General features: G+C 44.9%; 1 protein-coding gene across 3 annotated transcripts in view; it reads right to left on the bottom strand.

Moving 5' to 3' along the window:
* Window positions 1–21,869, bottom strand: part of SMARCC1 (SWI/SNF related, matrix associated, actin dependent regulator of chromatin subfamily c member 1) — a 198,928-nt gene that overhangs the window by 158,981 nt on the left and 18,078 nt on the right. For all 3 annotated transcript variants that reach the window (XM_030811904.1, XM_030811906.1, XM_030811905.1), the window contains exon 3: window positions 239–324. In XM_030811904.1, coding sequence (XP_030667764.1) covers window positions 239–324 — 86 coding nt within the window. The remainder of the gene's footprint in view (window positions 1–238; window positions 325–21,869) is intronic.

Genomic DNA, 21,869 nt, shown 5'->3' with positions numbered 1-21,869 from the left:
GCACTTCTAGCCTTGCCAACAGCCTTGGTTAGTCCTATTTTTAAGACCCTGTCTCAGAAATAAATACATAAATACGTGGTTGCTTGATATTTTTCTTGGATGTAGGAACAAGGTAAATTAGGGCTCTTGGTAAAACACATTAATCATAATGTGCTTACAGGATTTTCTAACACAAGGAAACAGGACTTAAAAGTAAATAACTTAAGATCAAAACATGCAAACAAATACAAAAACTTACCATCCCTGTTCATTTTTATACTTGTAAGCAGCCCCAAGAATGTGACATAAGGTGCCTCCAGCTTTGAAATCCATGAAACACTTTGCCTAAAAATGATACAAATTACACATGAGAAAAATAAAGCTTCTGACAAAATTACTCATGTCTGAATTCTAAGTTTTATAAATTCAAAGATATAAACAAACACTAATTAAACAACCTCCTTAAACATCTTCTTGAATAAACTGAGGAATCAATACATTTTTCTAAAAGTAGATTAGGCTGGGCATGGTGGCTCATGCCTGTAATCCCAACACTCTGGGAGTGTAAGGCAGGAGTATCACTTGAGCCCAGGAGTTCAAGACCAGTCTGGGCAACATAGGGAGATCCAGTCTGGAGAAAAAAATTTAAAAATTAGCTGTGCACTGTAGCTAATCCTATCCAGGAGGCTGAGGTGGGAGGATCACTTCAGCCTGACAGGTTAAGCCTGCAGTGAGCCCTGATCACCCTACTGCACTCTAGCCTGGATGACAGAGTGAGATGCTGTCTCAAGAAAAACGAAATGAAATAAAATAAACTGAATTGAAACTACTTTCTTGTAGCCAGTACAGTGGTTCACACCTATAGTCGCAGCTACTTGGGAGGCTGAGATGAAAGAATCACTTGAGCACAGGAATTCAAAACCAGCCTGGACAATACAGCAAGACCCCATGCCCCTCCCCAAAAGAATTCCTTTTAAATTCCATAAACATATTATAATTTGAGTAGTTTGTCAAAAGAAAGATTTTAAAAAGCTAAATCTAGGCCAGGAGCAGAGGCTCACATCAGTCTTTTTTTTTTTTTTTTTTTTTTTTTTTAAGATAGAGTTTCACTTTTGTTACCCAGGCTGGAATGCAATGGTGCTATCTTGGCTCACTGCAACCTCCGCCTCCCAAGTTCAAGTGATTCTCCTGCCTCAGCCTCCTAAGTAGCTGGGATTACAGGCATGCATGACCATGCCTGGCTAATTTTGCATTTTTAGTAGAGACAGGGTTTCTCTATGTTGGCCAGGCTGGTCTCGAACTCCCAACCTCAGGTGATCTGCTCGCCTCAGCCTCCCAAAGTGCTGTGATTACAGGCATGAGCCATCGCGCCTGGCTACACACCAGTAATTCTAACATTTTGAGACACCAAGGTGAAAGAATCACTTGAGCCCAGGAGTCTGAGACCAGCTTGGGCAACACAGTGAGATCCCACCTCTACAAAAAATTTAAAAATTAGGCCAGGTGCAGGAGTGGCTTACACCTGTAATCCCAGCATTTGGCAGGCCGAGGTGGGCAGATGGCTTGAGCACAGGAGTTCAAGACCAGCTTGGGCAACATGGTGAAACCCCATCTCAACAAAAAATGCAAAAGAAATTAGCCAGGCATAGGGGGAGTGTGCCTGTAGTCCCAGCTACTGGGAGACTGAGGTAGGAGGATGGCTTGAACCTGGGAGGCAAAGGTTGCAATGAGCTGAGACCACACCACTATACTCCAGCCTGGGCAACAAAGCCAGAACTTGTCTCAAAAAAATATAAATATAAATATAAATATAAATATAAATATAAATATAAATATTAGCCGGGCATGGTGGCACATGCCTGTAGTCCCACCTACTCAGGAGGCTGAGGTGGGAGGATTGCATGAACATGGGAAGTCAAGCTGTAGTGAACTGTGATGGTGACAAATCCAGCCTGGGTGACAGAGTGTGACCTTATCTCAAAAAAAAAATTTTTTTTATAAAAAAGATAAATCAAAATGGTTCCAAAGAAAATGCCTGTAACCCCAGTACTCTGGCTGAGAAAGACAGCAAGGAGGAAGGGAGGACCGCTTGAAGCCTGGAGTTTGAGGCCAGCTTGGGCAAGGAAGTGAAACTTTGTCACAAAGAAACAAAAGAAAAAAAGAAATATAAGCATAGCAGACTTTTTCGCCTTATAAATTCTTGACTACAAACATACAAAAATTAGGCCGGGTGTGGTGGCTCACGCCTGTAATCCCAGCACTTCGGAAGGCCAAAGCGGGTGGATCATGTGAGGTGAGGAGTTTGCCACCAGCACGGCCAACATGGTGAAGCCCTATCTCTACTAAAAATACAAAAATAAGTCAGGCATGGTGGCAGGCGCATGTAATCCCAGCTACTCAGGAGGCTGAGGCAGGAGAATCGCTTGAACCCGGGAGGCAGAGGTTGCCAAGATCACGCCCTGCACTCCAGCCTGGGCAACACAGTGAGACTGTCTCAACAAAAAAATAAAAATAAAAAACATAAATTATGCAAAAATTGTAAGTGCACACTTTTATTATACTTTATCTTTTTGAGACAGGGTCTCACTGTGTTGCTCAGGCTGGAGTACAGCAGGGTGATCATGGCTCACTGTAGCCTCTGCCTCCCGGGTTCAAGGAATTCTCACATCTCAGCCTCCCAAGTAGTTGGGATTACAAGCAAGTGCCAATACGCCTGGCTAATTTTGTTTTTTTGCATATTTAAAAGACAAACTTTTGCCATATTGGCCAAGCTGATCTGAAACTCTTGATCTCAAGTGATCCGCCCACCTCAGCCTCCCAAAGTGCTAGGATTACAGGCATGAGCCACCGCACCTGGCCTATTATAATATTTTAATGACCATAAAAATGTGGTGTAACTATATAAAACTATAACTAATAGCTAAAATCTATGCCACAATTCAAGGCATCTGTGCTTTACGGATTAAAAATATAGCTCAAATTAAATGAAATGGTGAATAATTTCCACATTATGAAGGTAAAAACAATATAAACTGAGCATCAAATAGGCTAAATAAGATGAAGTGTTATTAGAAACACCCATGCATTTTTTTCTCTAAAAACTATTACTACAAAATATACTGGAAAGAACTACATAGGTAACAAACATTAAAAAGAGAGACAAAAAGCAGAATGGTGGTTGCCAAGGAAAGAGGGACAAGGAATGAAAGTTACTGGTTTTTTTTTTTTTTTTTTTTTTTTTTTGAGATGGAGTCTTGGAGTCTTGCTCTGTCGCCCAGGCTGGAGTGCAGTGGCGCCATATCGGCTCACTGCAAGCTCCGCCTCCCGGGTTCATGCCATTCTCCTGCCTCAGCCTCTCCGAGTAGCTGGGACTACAGGCGCCCGCCACCACGCCCGGCTAATTTTTTGTATTTTTAGTAGAGACGGGGTTTCACCGTGGTCTCGATCTCCTGACCTCGTGATCCGCCCGCCTCGGCCTCCCAAAGTGCTGGGATTACAAGCGTGAGCCACCGCGCCCGGCCGAAAGTTACTGTTTAATAGATACAGAAGTGAGCATAGTTTCTGAATCCCATAATCCCAAACCTTTGGGAGGCTGAGGCAGGAGGATCACTTGGGCCCAAGAGTAGGAGACCAACCTGGACAACATAGTGAGACCTCATCTGTTTAAAAAAAAAATAGTAATAAATAAAAATAAAAAGTATCCTGTAATCTCAGCACATTGGAAGGCCGAGTTGGGTGGATCACTTGAGGTCAGAAGTTTGGGACAAGCCTGGCCAACATGGTGAAATCCCATCTCTACCAAAAAATACAAAAATTAGCTGGGCGTGGCCGGGCGCAGTGGCTCACGCTTGTAATCCCAGCACTTTGGGAGGCAGAGGCGGGCGGATCACGAGGTCAGGAGATCGAGACCATGGTGAAACCCTGTCTCTACTAAAAATACAAAAAAATTAGCCGGGCGTGGTGGCGGGCGCCTGTAGTCCCAGCTACTCGGAGAGGCTGAGCCAGGAGAATGGCGTGAACCCGGGAGGCGGAGCTTGCAGTGAGTCGAGATTGCGCCACTGCACTCCCACCTGGGCGGCAGAGCGAGACTCCGTCTCAAAAAAAAAAAAAAAAAAAAAAAAAAAAAAAAAAAATTAGCCGGGCGTGGTGGCATGCACCTGTAGTCCCAGCTACTTGGGAGGCGGAGGTGGGAGAATCACTTGAACCTGGGAGGCGGAGGTTGAAGTGAGCTGATGTCACGCCACTGTAACAGAGTGAGACCCTATCTCAAACAACAAATAAAAATCATTTAAATGGCATATTTTGTTACAGATATTCTAACATAATTAAATATAAATAAACTTTTAAAAAATAAATAGGTCAGGCACAGTGGCTCATGCCTATAAAACCAGCACTTTGGGAGGCCAACGAGGCAGGATCACATGAGACCAGGAGTTCAAGACCATCCTGGGCAACATAGCAAAACCTCATCTAGAAAATAAATTATAAAACAAAAATGAGCCGTATATAGTGGCACATGCCTACGGTCCCAGCAACTCAGGAGGCTCAGGTAAATGGACTGCTTGAGCCTGGGAAGTTGAGGCTATACTGAGCTGTGACCACATCACTGCACTCCAGCCTCGATAACAAAGTGAGACCCTCTAAATAATTACACACACACACACACACACACACACACACACACGGGGCGGGGGGACGGTGGGGAGAGGAATAGAGGGAGGGGGCAGGCAAATAAAAAAGGTGGCTCACGCCTATACTCTGAGCACTTTGGGAGGCCGAGGCGGGCGGATCACGAGGTCAGGAGATCGAGACCATCCTGGCTAACATGGTGAAACCCCGTCTCTACTAAAAATACAAAAACTTAGCCAGGCGTGGTGGCAGCCCAATGGCTCATGCCTGTAATCCCAGCATTTTGGGAAGCGGGTGGATCACTTGAGGTCAGAAATTCAAGACCAGCCTGGCCAACATGGTGAAACCCAGTCTCTACTAAAAATACAAAAATTAAGGCCGGGCACATTGGCTCACATCTGTAACCCCAGCACTTTGGGAGGCTGAGGCGGGTGGATCACCTGAGGTCAGGAGTTCAAGACCAGCCTGATGAACAGGGAGAAACCCCATCTCTACTAAAAAAAACAAAAATTTGGCTGGGCATGGTGGCACATACCTGTAATCCCAGCTAGTTGGGAGGCTGAGGCAGGAGAAGTTACTGAACCCAGGAGGCAGAGGTTACAGTGAGCCGAGATCACACCATTGCGCTCCAGCCTGGGCAACAAGAGAGAAACTCCGTCTCAAAAAAAAAAAAAAAAAAAATTAGCTGGGCATGGTGGCAGACGCCTGTAATCCCAGCTACTTGGGAGGCTGAGGTGGAAGAAGCACTTAAGCCCAGGAGGCAGAGGTTGCAGTGAGCTGAAATCACATCATTGCGCTCCAGCCTGGGCAACAAGAACAAGAGCAAAACTCCCTCTCAAAAAAAAAAAAAAATTTAAGAAGAATCATTAAGATCCCTTAGAGCTCTTCCAAATTAAGCTGACACACTCTCCAAGTCAATCTGGTTATCCTGTGCTTTTTAAATATGCAGCTTTTCTGACCTCCTACTGTTCTGGCCAAATGTATACCCAACACATCCAAATTGCTACATTATAATGTCCTTAAAAAAAAAAAAAAAAAAAAAAAACCAGTACATTTGGGTGCAATTCTTATCCATTGATAACATTTTATCTTTGAAAATGCATGAGTGAGGCCGGTTGCGGTGGCTCACACCTATAATCCCAGCACTTTGGGAGGCCGAGGCAGGTGGATCACAAGGTCAGGAGATCAAGACCATCCTGGCTAACATGGTGAAACCCCGTCTCTACTAAAAATACAAAAACTTAGCCGGGCATGGTGGCAGGCACCTGTAGTCCCAGCTACTCAGGAGGCTGAGGCAGGAGAATGGCATGAACCCGGGAGGTGGAGCTTGCAGTGAGCCAAGATCGTGCCACTGCACTCCAGCCTGGGCGACAGAGTGAGTCCATCTCAAAAAAAAAAAAAAAAAAAGAAAGAAAATGCACGAGTCATTATAATTCTGTAGTGCTGACATCTTAAAACAGACTAATGTAGGCTGGGAGCGGTGGCTCACGCCAATAATCCTAACACTTTGGGAGGCCAAGGTGGACAGATCACAAGGTCAAGAGATCAAGACCATCCTGGCCAACATGGTGAAACCACGTCTACTAAAAATACAAAAATTAGCTGGGTGTGGTGGCGCACGCCTGTAGTCCCAGCTACTTGGGAGGCTGAGGCAGGAGAATCACTTGAACCCGAGAGGCAGAGGATGCAGTGAGCCAGGATCACGCCAGGGCACTCCAGCGTGGTGACAGAACGAAACTCCATCTCAAAAATAAATAAATAAATAAATAAATAAATAGACTAATGTAATAGGTGGGTATCTACTACAGTAGAATGAGACTTACTTCTCCTACAGAAAGCCTTCCCTAAATCCCCAGATTGGTCTAAAATGTTCCCCTCAAACCATGCATGTAATCACTACTGCACTTCAGCATAATACTGACATGACTGATTCATATATCTTATGTGGAATATGAATTCCTTGTGGACAAGAACGGTGCTTATTCAAATCTATCACCAATATTCAGCAATGTGCCACCTGACAACATAGGTAATCTAAATTTTCTCAACGGTTCAACTATATTGACACCACTTAAAACTGGAGATCCACGCTACTCAGAAATATATACTAAACAGGCCATAACAATAAAACATCTATATAAATAACTTAAGGTCAATTTCTCCACAGATATTAAATTTGAAAAATGAAATCATTACCAAATATATGCTCAAGACAAAGTAACTTTTTTTTTTTTTTTTTTGAGCCAGAGTCTCACCTTGTCACCCAGGCTGGAGTGCAGTGGCGCAATCTCGGCTCACTGCAGCCTCCGCCTCCCAGGTTCAAGTGATTGTCCTGCCTCAGCCTCCTGAGTAGCTGGGATTACAGACATGTGCCACCATGCCAGGCTTATTTTTATATTTTTAATAGAGACAGGGTTTCACCAGGTTGGCCAGGCTGGTCTTGAATTCCTGACCTTAGGTGATCCGCCCGCCTCAGCCTCCCAAAGTGCTGGGATTACTAGCGTGAGCCAACGCGCCCAGCCGACAAAGTAACTTTTATTCAGCCACTACAGGGACAGATGATGAGAATGAAGTAGAAAACAGATGGCCAGGCATGGTGGTTCATGCCTATAATCCCAACACTTTGGAAGGCCAAGGCAGGCTGATCATGAGGTCAGGAGTTCAAGACCAGCCTGGCCAATATGGTGAAACCCTGTCTCTACCAAAAATACAAAAATTAGCTTGGCGTGATGGCAGGCGCCTGTAGTCCCAGCTACCTGGGAGGCTGAGGCAGAAGAATTGCTTGAACCCAGGAGGCGGAAGTTGCAGTGAGCTGAGATCACGCCACTGCACTCCAGCCTGGGCAACAGAGCAAGACTGTCTCAAAAAAAAAAAAAAGAAACAAAACTGACATTCAATTTTCCAATGGTAAAATATACACAAAAGCAGTGTAATCCCAGCACTTTGGGAGGCCACAGTAGGAAGATCTCTTCAGCCCAGGAGTTCAAGACCCGCCTGGGTAACATAGGGAGACCTTGTCTATATTATTTAAAAATAAAAACAAATAAAAAGGAATAGAGGGAACTCATGAACCTATCAAAGGTACTAGTTCCAATAATGAAGTTCAACAAGATAAAAACCTCGGCCGGGCGCAGTAGCTCACGCCTGTAATCCTAGCACTTTGGGAGGTGGAGGAGGGTGGATCACGAGGTCAGGAGTTCAAGACCAGCCTGACCAACATGGCGAAACTCCATTACTACTAAAAATACAAAAAAAACTAGCAGGACGTGGTGGCACACATCTGTAATCCTAGCTACTCAGGAGGCTGAGGCAGGAGAATCACTTGAACCTGGGAGGCAGAGGTTGCAATGAACCAAGATTGTGCCACTGTACTCCAGCCTGGGTGACAGAGCGAGACTCCATCTCAAAAACAACAACAACAACAAACCTCTACAGATGTGGCAGAATAAAATGGTACTGGCAGGGGCAAGGTCTATCCATATATCAAAGATTCTTACGGCTTGCACACAAATGGATTTGGGATAGAAATGGACTTGGGATTGGCTCAAAAAAGCTCAGTAGCACAATCACCCAAATGAAAACGTGAGAAATCAAAGTCAGGTAATGGAAAGCTGGAGATAGGAACTAGAAACTTCTTAGAGACATTCACTGCACCTTGACTGTATCTCCCATTCCAGCCCCATCCTATAAACCCCCAAGCTGAAGAGGCCCTGCCCTAACTCAAAATGAGTATAGTTCTTAAACATTCCCTAAATAAAAAGCACAGGATGTTAGAGCAAATACTTGTTAATTCATATTGGAAAACCTGAAGAATAAAAAGGTAGCCGGACGCAGTGGCTCGCACCTGTAATTCTAACACGTTGAGAGGCCGAGACAGGAGGATCACTTCAGGCCAGGAGTACAAGAACAGCCTGAGCAACATAACAGAGCGAAACCCTGTCTCTAGAAAATAATTAAAATAAAATTAGCCCCGCATGGTAGGATGTACCTCCCAGCTACCCAGTAGGCTGAGTCAGGGGGGCTGGTTGAGCCTAGGAGGCTGAAGCTGCAGTGACCCATGATCACAGTCCTGTCTGAAAAAAACAAACAAAAAAAAGTAGCAAAAACTGAAATTTCCAGAGCCGGCAAAATGATGCCTTATATGAGTATCTCAACAGCTGAACACTACAATTAGAGACTCTGGGGATCAAAGTCAACTCTAACAGGCTGCCTCTACTCTCAACTGTGTGACCCAATTGCTTTTAATAAACAATTCTATCCCTGGCTGACTCTATTGGAAATTTAATCTGATCTTATCCTGGGTATATATAAGTGGTCTCACCCTACTTATTTATACCCCACCTAAAATCTTGCTGAGCTGAATGAAACTTAGAATAAATCTAGGCCGGGCACGGTGGCTCACGCCTGTAATCTCAGCACTTTGGGAGTCCGAGGGGGGCGGATCACGAGGTGAGGAGTCTGAGACCATCCTGGCCAACATGGTAAAACCTCGTCTCTACTAAAAATACAAAAATTAGTTGGACATGGTGGCAGACGCCTGTAGTCCCAGCTACTCAGGAGGATGAGACAGGAGAATCACTTGAACCCGGGAGGTGGAGGCTGCAGTGAGCTGAGAAAACGCCACTGCACTCCAGCCTGGGCAACAGAGTGAGACTCCATCTCCAAAAAAAAAAAAAAAGAAGAGAAGATAAATCTACTACAATAATTTGTGCCATGGATTCTTTATTTCTTTAATCCTTTATTATTCATAAAAGACAAAGTAGGCTGGGTGCGATGGCTCATGCCTGTAATCTGAGCACTCTGGGTGGCCGAGGCAGGCGGATCACCTGAGGTCAGGAGTTCAAGACCAGCCTGGCCAAGGTGAAATCCGGTCTCTACCAAAAATACAAAAAAATCAGCCAGGCATGGTGGTGCAAGCCTGTAATCCCAGCTACTCAGGAGGCTGAGGCAGGAATTGCTTGAACTCGGGAGGCAGAGGTTGCAGTGAGCCAAGACTGCGCCACTGCACTCCAGCCTGGGCAACAAGAGCAAAACTCCATCTCAAAAAACAACAACAACAAAAAAGACAAAGTAGTGCTAACAATTGGTAAAAAGAAGCATGTGTTTCTATGAAAGGAGTATTCACATTTATAACACTATGTTTAGGTCTATCAGTCAGTAAATGACTGTGCCAGAAAAGGCATGTGAAGTAGTAAATAAGCAGAGAATGTGCCCAAGAAACCAAGAAAGTTCACAGGAAATCACAAAGTCATCCTCACACCTAGAAAATGGTTGAGAGAGAAAAAAATACATCATTTAAATTCCAGAATTCTTATACCTCACAAAATAAAACGACACACGTCAAGAAATCCATACATTTACTTATCTATTAAACTTATTTGGAATTTGTATTATTATCAGCACCCCTAATGATAGGTCATTGCTACTGTAATAGTCTTGGAGACAACAAAAAGTATTAGCATTGATACCAATCACTGAGAATTTATCATGAAGCACTTTTGACTTATTTCCTCATTTACTTGTCACAACAAGCATATGAACTTTACTCTTTTTTTTTTTGAGACTGAGTCCCGCTCTGTCGCCAGGCTGGAGTGCAGTGGTGCAATCTCAGCTCACTGCAGCCTCCGCCTCCCAGGTTCAAGCAATTCTCCTGCCTGAGCCTCCTGAGTAGCTGGGACTGCAGGCACGTGCCACCATGCCCAGCTAATTTTTGTGTTTTTAGTAGAGACGGGGTTTCATCATGTTGGCCAGGATGGTCTCGATCTCTTGACCTCGTGATCCATCCGCCTCGGCCTCCCAAAGTGTTGGGATTACAGGTGTGAGCGACGGCTCCTGGTCTGAACTTTACTATTTTACACCCATTTTACAGATGAGAAAAGTGTTGCTGGCTCCAGCAATATTGTATACTAAACAACTATTACACCCTACCACTATAAACATGTAGAAATGTTGGGTAAATGTAACAGACATTATTTTAAATGAGCAGCTGAATTCCTAGAAAGAAAGCAAACCCCCAGGTGCAAAAATCAAAGGGAGGAAAAAAAACAAACAACTAAAGTCAAAGTGGTAATCATGCGAGGTAAAAAATACAACTCTAGGCTAGGCACAGTGCCCCACGCCTGTAATGTGTCAGAACTTTGGGAGGCAAAGACAAGCAGACCACTGTAAGTCAGGAGTTCGAGACCATCCTAGCCAACATGGTGAAACCCTATCTCTACTAAAAACAGAAAAATTAGCCAGGCATTGTGGTGGGCACTTGTAATCCCAGCTACTTGGGAAACTGAGACAGGAGAATCACTTGAACCCAGGAGGCACAGGCTGCAGTGAGCTGAGATCGTGCTACTGCACTCCAGCCTGGATGACAGAGCAAGACTCTGTCTCGAAAATAAATAAATAAAAATTATCCGGGCACAGTTATGCATGTCTGTAATCCCAACTACTCAGGAGGCTGAGGCAGGAAAACTGGTTGAACCCGGAAGGTGGAGGCTGCAGTGAGCCAAGATCGCACCACTGCACTCCAGTCTGAGTGAGAGTCTGTCTCAAAAACTAAATTAAGGCTGGGCACAGTGGCTCACACCTGTAACCGCAGCACTTTTGGAGGCTGAGGTGGGCTGACCATGAGGTCAGGAGATGGAGACCATCCTGGCTAACACGGTGAAACCCCGTCTAAAAAAAAAAAAATACAAAAATTAGATGGGCTGGTGGCAGCCTATAGTCCCAACTACTCGGGAGGCTGAGGCAGGAGAATGGCATGAACCCGGGAGGCAGAGCTTGCAGTGAGCTGAGATCGCGCCACTGTACTCCAGCCTGGGCAACAGAGCAAGACTCCGTCTCAAAACAAAACAAAAAAAAAAACAAAAAACTAATAAAAAGTGAATTTAAAAAAAGAATTATAAGTTTAAAATGTAAAACAGGCCAGGCACGGTAGCTCATGCCTGTAATCCCAGCACTTTGGGAGGCCGAGGTGGGTCAATCACAAGGTCAGGAGTTCGAGCCCAGCCTGATCAACATGGTGAAACCCATCTCTACTAAAAATACAAAAATTAGCCAGGCGTGGTGGCAGGCACCTGTAATCCCAGCTACTCTGAAGGCTGAGGCAAGGGAATCGCTTGAACCTGGGAGGTGGAGGTTGTGGTGAGCTGAGACGGTGTCACTGCACTCCAGCCTGGGTGACAGGGCCAGGCCTCATCTTAAAAAAAAAAAAGGTGGGCGTGGTGGCGGGCGCCTGTAATCCCAGCTACAGCTACTCGGGAGCTGAGGCAGCAGAATCATTTGAACCCAGGAGGCAGAGGTTGCAGGGAGCCACGATCGCACCATTGCACTCCAGCCTGGGCTACAGGGCAATACTGCATCTCAAAAAAAAATAAAAAATAAAGCTTCTTGAAGAAAATACAGTAGAATATATACATGACTTTAGAAAAGGCAAAGATTTCTGGCCAGGCGTGGTGGCTCATGCCTGTAATCCTACCACTTTGGGAGGCCTAGGCGAGCAGATCACCTGAGGTCACGAGTTCGAGACCAGCCTGACCAACATGGAGAAACCCCGTCTCTACCAAAAATACAAAATCAGCCAGGAGTGGTGGCGCATGCCTGTAATTCCAGCTACGCAAGAGGCTGAGGCAGGAGAATCACTTGAATCCGGGAGGCAGAGGTTGCAGTGAGCTGAGATTGCGCCATTGCGCTCCAGCCTGGACAACAAGAACGAAACTCCGTCTCAAAAAAAAAAAAAAACAAAGGCAAAGATTTCTATAAGAACACAAAAAGTATTAACAATACAGAAAAATTTTACTAAATTGTTCTGTATCAGGAAATGGCAAATAATGGTCCACGGGTCAAATGTAGTCCACTCTTATTTTTGTAAAGTTTTACTGAAGCAAATTCACATTCATGTATTTTTTGTGGCTACTTTCACACAACAGCAGCAAAAGCTAGTACTTGCATCACAAACCATATAACCCAAAAAGCCCAAAATATCTGGCATTTTACAGAAAAAGTTTACCGTTTCCTGCTGTATATTACAATTACAAACCTCTGCCCATCAAAGGACATCATTATGAGAGTAAAAACATAAACTATTAAGTGGGAGAAGAGATCTGTAATAAATATTTCTGACCAATGAACCATATCCAGAATACCTAAGAAAAATTCAGCCAGGTATGGTGACTCACGCCTGTAATCCCAGCACTTTGGGACACTGAGCTGGGAGAATCACTTGAGCCCAGGAGTTTGAGATCAGCCTGGGCAACAAGGCGAGACTGTCTCTACAAAAAAAAACAGAAAAAATTACCCAGGTGTGGTGGTGTGGACTGGTAGTCCCAGCTACTTGAGAGGCTGAGGTGGGAAGATCCTCTGAGCCCAGGCGTTTGAGGCCACAGTGAGCTATGATCAAGTCAATGTACTCCAACCTGGGTGATTAGGTCAGACCCCGTTTCAAAAAAGAAAAAAAAAAAAGAGAGAGAGAGAAAGACCAATGTGCAAATTTTTAAACAGGCAAAAGATTTAAACAGGTACTTCTTAAAGCCAAGTGGCCAATAAAGATTAAGCATCACATAAATAAATAAAGCAAAAAAAAAAAAAATAGGGGGGGGGGGGGGAGGGGGGGGAGGGGGGGGGGGGGGGGGGGAGATTGCCATATAACAGAGCAATCTAAAAAAAAAAAAAAAAAAAAGCCAATAAAGTTGCTCACATTAATTAATTATTAGCAACTAGAAAATAATGCATTATAACCACAAATCTAGTAAATAACCAAAATGTAAAAGACAAAAAGATTCCAAGGATTGGTGAGGAAGTAGAAAATCAGAATGCTCGGCCAGGCGTGGTGGCTCATGCGGGTAATCTCAGCACTTTGGGAGGCCGAGGCGGGTGAATCATGAGGTGAGGAGATTGAGACCATCCTGGCTAACACATGAAACTGGTGAACCCCTATCTCTACTAAAAATACAAAAACTTAGCCGGGCGTGGCAGCATGCACCTGTAGTCCCAGCTACTCGGAAGGCTGAAGAAGTAGGAGAATGGCATGAAACTGGGAGGTGGAGCTTGCAGTCAGCAGAGATCCCGCCACTGCACTCCATCCTGGGCAACAAAGCAAGACTCCGTCTCAAAAAAAAAAAAAAAAAAGGCTGGGCGCGGTGGCTCAAGCCTGTAATCCCAGCACTTTGGGAGGCTGAGGCGGGCGGATCACGAGGTCAGAAGATTGAGACCATCCTGGCTAACACGGTGAAACCCCGTCTCTACTAAAAATACAAAAAATTAGCCAGGCGAGGTGGCGGGCGCCTGTAGTCCCAGCTACTCGGGAGGCTGAGGCAGGAGAATGGTGTGAACCCCGGGGGGCGGAGTCTGCAGTGAGCCAAGACTGCACCACTGCACTCCAGCCTGGGTGACAGTGAGACTCCATCTCAAAAAAAAAAAAAAGAAAAAGAAAAAGAAAGAAAGAAAATCAGAATGCTCATACACTGTTTGTGGGAGTATAAGTTGGTAGAACTGTGGAAAACTGTTTAGCAACATCTACTAAAGTTGACCAACCTATGACGTAGCAAGTAAACTCTTAAGAACATAAACAAAAGAAAAATCTATGTTAAGCAAAAGAAATATATAAAAATATTCACAGAAGCACTATTTATAATAGCTCTAAGCTGCAAATTACCCCAAAAGCCTATCAATGACAAAATGAATAAAAAAAAAATCGTGGTGTATTCCCACAATGGAATACTATACAGCAACTGTTGGCAAATTATGAAACAGCTATCAAAAAACAACAAGGGTCTCACTGTGTCACCCAGGCTGGAGTGCAGTGGAATGATCACTATTCACTGCAGCCTCCAACTCCTGGGCTCAAGTGATCCTCCCACCTCAGCCTCCTAAGTAGCTCCGACCACAGGAGTTTGCCACCATACTAACGCTAATATTTTAATATTCTGTAGAGATGTGGTCTATCTAACCCAGGCTGGTCTTGAACTCCTGGGCTCCAGCAATCTTCCCACTTCAGCCTCACAAAAAAAAACTAGCCACACATGGTAGTATATGCCTAGGCGAAGACAAGAGGATTGCTCAAGCCCTAGAGGTCAAGGCTGCAGTGAGCTGTGTTCATTCAGGACACCACTCCAACCTGGTAACACAACAGGGTACCATCTCAAAAAAATAAAAATTAGTTTTACCAGTACACAGCCATACTTACTATGTATTGCATATACATATACTCATTTACGTATTGTATATAGCTGCTTTCATACTACACTGAGTAGCTGCAACAGAGTCCACAGAGCCTACAGGCCTAAAATATTTACTATCTAAAATATTTACTATCTGTCCCTTTATTTAATTAATTTATTTAGAAACAGGGTGGCCAGGCGCAGTGGCTCACGCTTGTAATCCCAGTACTTTGGGAGGCCGAGGCAGGTGGATCACGAAGTCAGGAGATCGAGACCACGGTGAAACCCCGTCTCTACAAAAAAATACAAAAAATTAGCCGGGCGTGGTGGCGGGCGCCTGTAGTCCCAGCTACTCGGAGAGGCTGAGGCAGGAGAATGGCGTGAACCCGGGAGGCGAAGCTTGCAGTGAGCTGAGATCGCGCCACTGCACTCCAGCCTGGGTGACAGAGCGAGACTCCGTCTCAAAAAAAAAAAAAAAAAAAAAAAAAGAAAGAAAGAAAGAAACAGGGTGTTGGCCGGGCGCGGTGGCTCATGCCTGTAATCCTACATTTTGGGAGGCCGAGGTGGGTGGATTACCTGAGGTCACGAGTTTGAGACCAGCCTGGCCAACATAAATACAAATACAAAATTAGCCAGGTGTGGTAGTGCATGCCTGTAATCCCAGCTACTCAGGAGGCTGAGGCAGGAGAATCACTTGAACCAGGGAGGCGGTGGTGGCAGTGAGCTGAGATTGCAACATTGCACTCCAGCCTGGGCAACCAGAGCAAAACTCTGACTCAAAAAAAAAAAAAAAAAAAAAAAAAGAGGAGAAACAGGGTGTCACTCTGTCGCCCAGGCCAGAGTGCAGTGGTGCAACCCTCAGCTCACTACAACCTTTGCCACCTGGCTCAAGCAATCCTCGCACCTCAGCCTCCCAAATAGCTGGGACTACAGGGGCCCTCCCAAATGCCCAGCTAATTTTGGTATTTTTTGTCGAGACCAGCTTTTGCCATGTTGTCCAGGCTGGTCTTGAATTCCTGGACTCAAGTAATCCACCCACCTCAGCCTCCCAAAATGCTTGGATTATGGGAGTGAGCCACAGCATGCAGCACACACTGTCCCTTTAGGAAAAAATTTAGGCTGGGCGTGGTGGCTCATACCTGCAATCCCAGCACTTTGGGAGGCTGAGGCGGGCAGATCACGAGGTCAGGAGTTCGAGACCAGCCTGGCCAACATGGTGAGACCCCGTCTCTACTACAAACAACAAAAATACAAAAATTAGCCGGGCATGGTGCCGCGTGCCTGTAATCCCAGCTACTCAGGAGGCTGAGGCAGGAGAATAGCTTGAACCCAGGAGGAGGAGATTGCAGTGAGCCAAGATCCTGCCACTGCACTCCAGCCTGGGACAGACCTAGACTCCATCTCAAAAAAAGAAAAAGAAAAAAAGAAAAAATTTAGCCAGGTGCGGTGGCTCACACCTGTAATCCCAGCACTTTGGGAGGCTGAGGCAGGCGGATCACCTGAGGTCAGGAGTTCACGACCAGCCTGGCCAACATGGTGAAACCTCATCTCTACTAAAAATACAAAAAAATTAGCTGGGTGTGGTGGCGGGTGCCTGTAATCCCAGCTACTTGGGAGGCTGACACAGGAGAATCACTTTAACTCGGGAGGCTGAGGTTGCAGTGAGTTGAGATCACGCCATTGCACTCCAGCATGGGCAACAAAAGCGAGACTCCGTCTCAAAAAAAAAAAAGAAGAAAAAGAAAAAATTTATCAGCCCGTACACAGCAATGACAATAAACAAATTACAACTATAAGCAATAACACAGAAAAATTTGAGGCCGGGCATGGTAGCTCATGCCTGAAATCCCAGCACTTTGGGAGGCCGAGACAGGCGATCACTTGACGCCAGGAGTTTGAGATCAGCATGGCTAACATGGTGAAACCCCATCTCTACCCAAAATACAAAATATCAGCTGGGCATGGTGGTGCACACCTGTTAATCAGCTACTTTAGAGGCTGAGGCATGAGAATCACATGAACCCAGGAGGCAGATTGCAGTGAGCCAAGATCATACCACTGCACTCCAGCCTGGGCAACAGAGAGAAACTGTCTCAAAACAAAAAATAAAAAAAAGAAATTTTTACAAATGTAATATTTGTCTGCATGCTTCAAAAATGTTAAGTTATGGGCCAGACGGAGTGGCTCACGCCTGTAATCTCAGCACTTTGGGAGGCCAAGGCTGACAGTTACCTGAGGTCAGGAGTTGGAGACCAGCCTGGCCAACATGGTGAAACCCAGTTTCTACTAAAAATACAAACATTAGCTGGGCACTGTGGCGTATGCCTGTAATGCCAGCTACTGGGGAGGCTGAGGCAGGAGAATCACTTGAACCTGGGGGAGATTACAATGAGCCAAGATCGTGCTACTATACTCCAGCCTGGGAAACTGAGCAAGACTCTGTCTCAAAAAACAACAACAAAAAAAATGTAAGTCATAACAAACAAATGTCAATCAGCTGTGCATGGTAGCTCAAAGCAGCAATCCCAGTACTTTGGAAGACCAAGGCAGAAGGACTTCTTCAGTCCAAGAGTTCAAAACCAGCCTGGGTAACACAGTGAGACCCTATCTCTATCAAATTAAAAATTAAAAAATTTGGCCAGGCGCTGTGGCTCACACCTGTAATCCCAGCACTTTGGGAGGCCAAGGCAGGCAGATCACTTGAGGTCAGTAGTTCAAGACCAGCCTAGCCAACATGGTGAAACCCCATCTCTACTAAAAATACAAAAATTAGCTGGGTGTAGTGGTGCACACCTGTAATCCCAGCAACTCGGGAGGCTAAGACAGGAGAATGGCTTGAACCCAGGAAGGGGAGGCTGCAGTGAGCTGAGATCGCGCTACCACACTCCAGACTGGGTAACAGAGCAAGACTCTGTCTAAAAAAAAGAAAAAAGAAAAGAAAAGCCAGGCGTGGTGGAATGTGTCTGTGGTCCCAGCCACTAAGGAGGCTGAGGCAGGTGGATCAGTTGATCCCTGGAGGTCAAGGCTGCAGCGAGCTATGGCCACACCACTGTACTTCAGCCTAGGTGACAGAGCAAGGCACTATCTCAGAAAAAAAAGAAAAAGACAGGCTGAATTATCTCAAATTAAATAAGACTAAAAATATATAACTAAACAAAATATGTGGTGTTGGTGTGGATCTTATAAAGGACATTTTTGAGACAACTGGTGAAATGTGAAGATAGATTATATGGTAAATAATGGTATTATATCAAAGCCAATCTCCTAAATTTGATCACTGTATTTGCCAGAATAAATCCCATGTTCTACAGAGATCTGTGCCTCAGTCTCAAGTCTCTCAAGCTATTCCCTCCCTGCTACATTGGACTTGATGGATGATGACAACTCAAGTGACTATGCCTGGTGATTTCTTTCACGTAAGTCCATCCTTTTATTCTTGCTTCCAAGACCTATATGCTAATCTCTGCTTTCTCCCTCATCCATTCCACAAAGTCCTAGAATAGCATGATTTTGGCAAAACAATACCATTCTCACATATGGATCATAAAATGTTCAGTAAGAGAGATCATAACATTTGCCAAATTCAATAGTTTTCTCTTTTTTCTTTTTTTTTGAGACAGAGTCTCACTCTATTGCCCAGGCTGGAGTGCAGTGGCACAAACTTGGCACACTGCAACCTCTGCCTCCCGGGTTCAAGCGATTCTCCTGCCTCAGCCTCCCGAATAGCTGGGATTTTTTTTTGTATTTTTAGTAGAAACAGGATCTCACAAGGTTGACCAGCCTGGTCTAGAACTCCTGATTTCAGGTGATCCGCCCACCTCAGCCTCCCAAAGTGCTGGGATTACAGGCGTAAGCTACCACGTCCAGCTTGTTTTCTATTTCTTTGCCACAGAACATTTTTAGAAACTCAGAGACAGGTCTATTAGGAAAAATTGTTCAAAGTGAAATCTGAAGACAACAGATTCTTCTTAGCCCTCTGCATTTATTCCTCCCCTCCCTCTTCTCAGATGCTACAGGTACTCCCCAGGAAATAATTATAAAACCAGTGATCAAGTCCAACTCCAACTGTAAGCCCCTTCTTATTAACTTCATGTTCCAAATGGTTTATTCAATCAAATGAAAACAGACTGTTAAAGTGACAGTCCTCCAACTCCCACCCTTTCCATTACACCAGACTGATCCAGTTCATGAGAATTCTTGCCATGAGGTCAGTCATACTTACTGGGAAGAAATTCCAAGGTGTCAGAAAGAGATAGCTTATGAACTGTGACTCATCTAAAACATCCCAAAATAGTATTATCCAGTTCAATCACACCACCACATTTGTTAGAACTGGCTATGACAACATTTTATGCTCAATGTATTTACAGGTGTTCCACCAAATCACATAACAATTGAAAATAAATTTAGAAAATGTTGAATGAGGCTAGGCACAGTGGCTCACACCTATAATCCCAGCACTCTGGGAGGCCGAGACGGGAAGATCACCTGAGGTCAGGAGTTTGAGATCAGCCTGGCCAACATGGTGAAACCCTGTGGCTACTAAAAATATAAGAATTAGCCAGGTGTGGCTGGGTGCAGTAGCTCACACCTGTAATCCCAGCACTTTGGGAGGCCGAGGCGGGCGGATCACAAGGTCAGGAGATCGAGACCATCCTGGCTAACACGGTGAAACTCCGTCTCTACTAAAAATACAAAAAATTAGCCAGGTGTGGTGGTGGGCACCTGAAGTCCCAGCTACTTGGGAGGCTGAGGCAGGAGAATTGCTTGAACCCAGGAGGCAGAGGTTGCAGTGAGCCGAAATCACGCCACTGCACTCCAGCCTGGGCGACAGCGAGACTCCATCTCAAAAAAAAAAAAAAAGAGAAAACGCTGAATGATAGTTCCCTTAAAATAGGTGTATCCATCTCCTCAATGCATCTCCTTCTTCAACAGTAATAATCTTTCTTTTCCTTTTTTTTTTTTTTTTGAGACGGAGTCTCGCTCTGTCGCCCAGGCTGGAGTGCAGTGGCGCAATCTCGGCTCACTGCAAGCTCCGCCTCCCGGGTTCACGCCATTCTCCTGCCTCAGCCTCTCCGAGTAGCTGGGACTACAGGCGCCCGCCACCACGCCCGGCTAATTTTTTTTTTTTGTATTTTTAGTAGAGACGGGGTTTCACTGTGGTCTCGATCTCCTGACCTCGTGATCCGCCCGCCTCGGCCTCCCAAAGTGCTGGGATTACAAGCGTGAGCCACCGCGCCTGGCCTCTTTTCCTTTTTTTTTATTTTTTAATCTTTTTTAGAGACAGGGTCTCACTTTGTTGCCCAGGCTAGTCTCGAGTTCCTGGGCTCAAGTGATCCTCCTGCCTCAGCCTCCCAAAACGTTAGGATTACAGGCATGAGCCACCACGCCCAGCCCTTTTGGGTCAACACTTTCAGAGGACAGGGCGGGAGGATCGCTTGGGCCCAGGAGTTTGGGACCAGCCTGGGCAACAATAGCAAGACTCCAGCTCTAAAAAAAAATTATAAAAATATAATAATTTTTTTAGTGAGTTCTGACAACTGCTTTAAAATAAGTCAGTATTACACTTTACATTTTTGTAGATATATTAAGAAAAGCTCAATTTCACAAGATTGTTGCTCAGGCTAGTCTCAAACTCTTGAGCTCAGAGGACCCACTCACCTAGGCCTCCCAAAGTGTTGGGATTATAGACAGGCATGAGCCACAGTGCCCAGCTGAGATTTTTTTTTTTAAGAAAAAAAATATATATACAGTATTCTGTTTTATGTTTATACTATATTTTCACAACACAAAATACTTCAGTTAGGTTTTTTTTCTCCAACAGGGTCTCACTGTCGCCTAGGCTGGAGTGCAGTGGCATGATTATAGCCCACTGCAGCCTCAACACCTCCTGGGCTCAAGAGATCCTCCTACCTCAGCCTCCCAAGTAGCTGGGACCACAGGCATGCACCACTACACCAAACTACTTTTTTTAAATTTTTTTGTAGACGAGAGCTCTCACCATGTTGTCCAGGCTGGTCTCAAACTCCTGGGCTCAAGGACTCCTCTAGCCTCAGCCACCCAAAATGCTAAGATTATAAGCATGAAACACTGCACCCAGTCTTTTTTCTTTAGGAAAAAAAAAAAGAGAAAGAGATACTGATGGGATTTCGCTCTATCACTCAGGCTAGAGTGCAGCAGTACTACTGCAACTCATGGCAGCCTCTAACTCCTGGGATCAAGTGATCTTCCTGGGATCAAGTGATCTTCCTGGGTCAGCTCCCAAGTAGTTCGGACTACAGGCACACACCACCATGCACGACTAATTTTTAGTTTTTCTGATAAATAGGGTCTCACTATGTTGCTCAAGCTGGTCTCAAACTCCTTGCCTCAAGTGACCCTCCTACTTCAGTCTCCCAAGTAGTCTGGATTACAGGCATGAGCCAGGGTGCCCAGCTAAATATGTACTGTTTACTGTACATTAGCCATACTTCAGCAAAGCTGGAGGGCACATTACAGGGAGAGAAAGATGAAAAAAGTAAAAATATGGAAAAAATAAATAAATGAAACATCAAATAAATAAGTACAATGTCAGTGAACTCAGGTTTCTACCTGTGAATCCATATGGTATGGAGTACAAGCCTGCATTGAAGCTGATCATATAGCTTTCCAGAGCCTTGCCCACCACCTGGTCCAGCATGCCCTCTGCCTGGAATACTAGTCCATCTCTCCAACACAGTAGCCCATATTTTGCAGCCTACTGAGCTCTATCTAACTGGTCATGCTACATCATGTAGGCTCACTGCCCTTGCACATGAATTATAAAGGCCAGAAGCTAGCTAACTAACTCTTCTTCAACTAACTCTTCTTCTACAGTAATCTGTTTTATCCACACCTATGTGGCTGAGCAGTTCAGTTAGACTATTTGTTTTCTCCATGTTGGCAAACTATTTCCTACATGGCCCCCAAGTTACAAGAATATGTATGAGTTCATTAGTACAAAATTCAAAAACAAGCAAAACTATACTATATTATTCAGGGATGCATACTAACACAGTGTGATACCTATAAAGAAAAACAAGGAGGCCAGGCGCGGTTGCTCACACCTGTAATCCCAGCACTCTGGGAGGCTGA

This window comes from Nomascus leucogenys, chromosome 4, assembly GCF_006542625.1.
Source record: "Nomascus leucogenys isolate Asia chromosome 4, Asia_NLE_v1, whole genome shotgun sequence".
Taxonomy (NCBI): domain Eukaryota; kingdom Metazoa; phylum Chordata; class Mammalia; order Primates; family Hylobatidae; genus Nomascus; species Nomascus leucogenys.
This window is presented reverse-complemented; position numbering and strand designations above follow the sequence as displayed.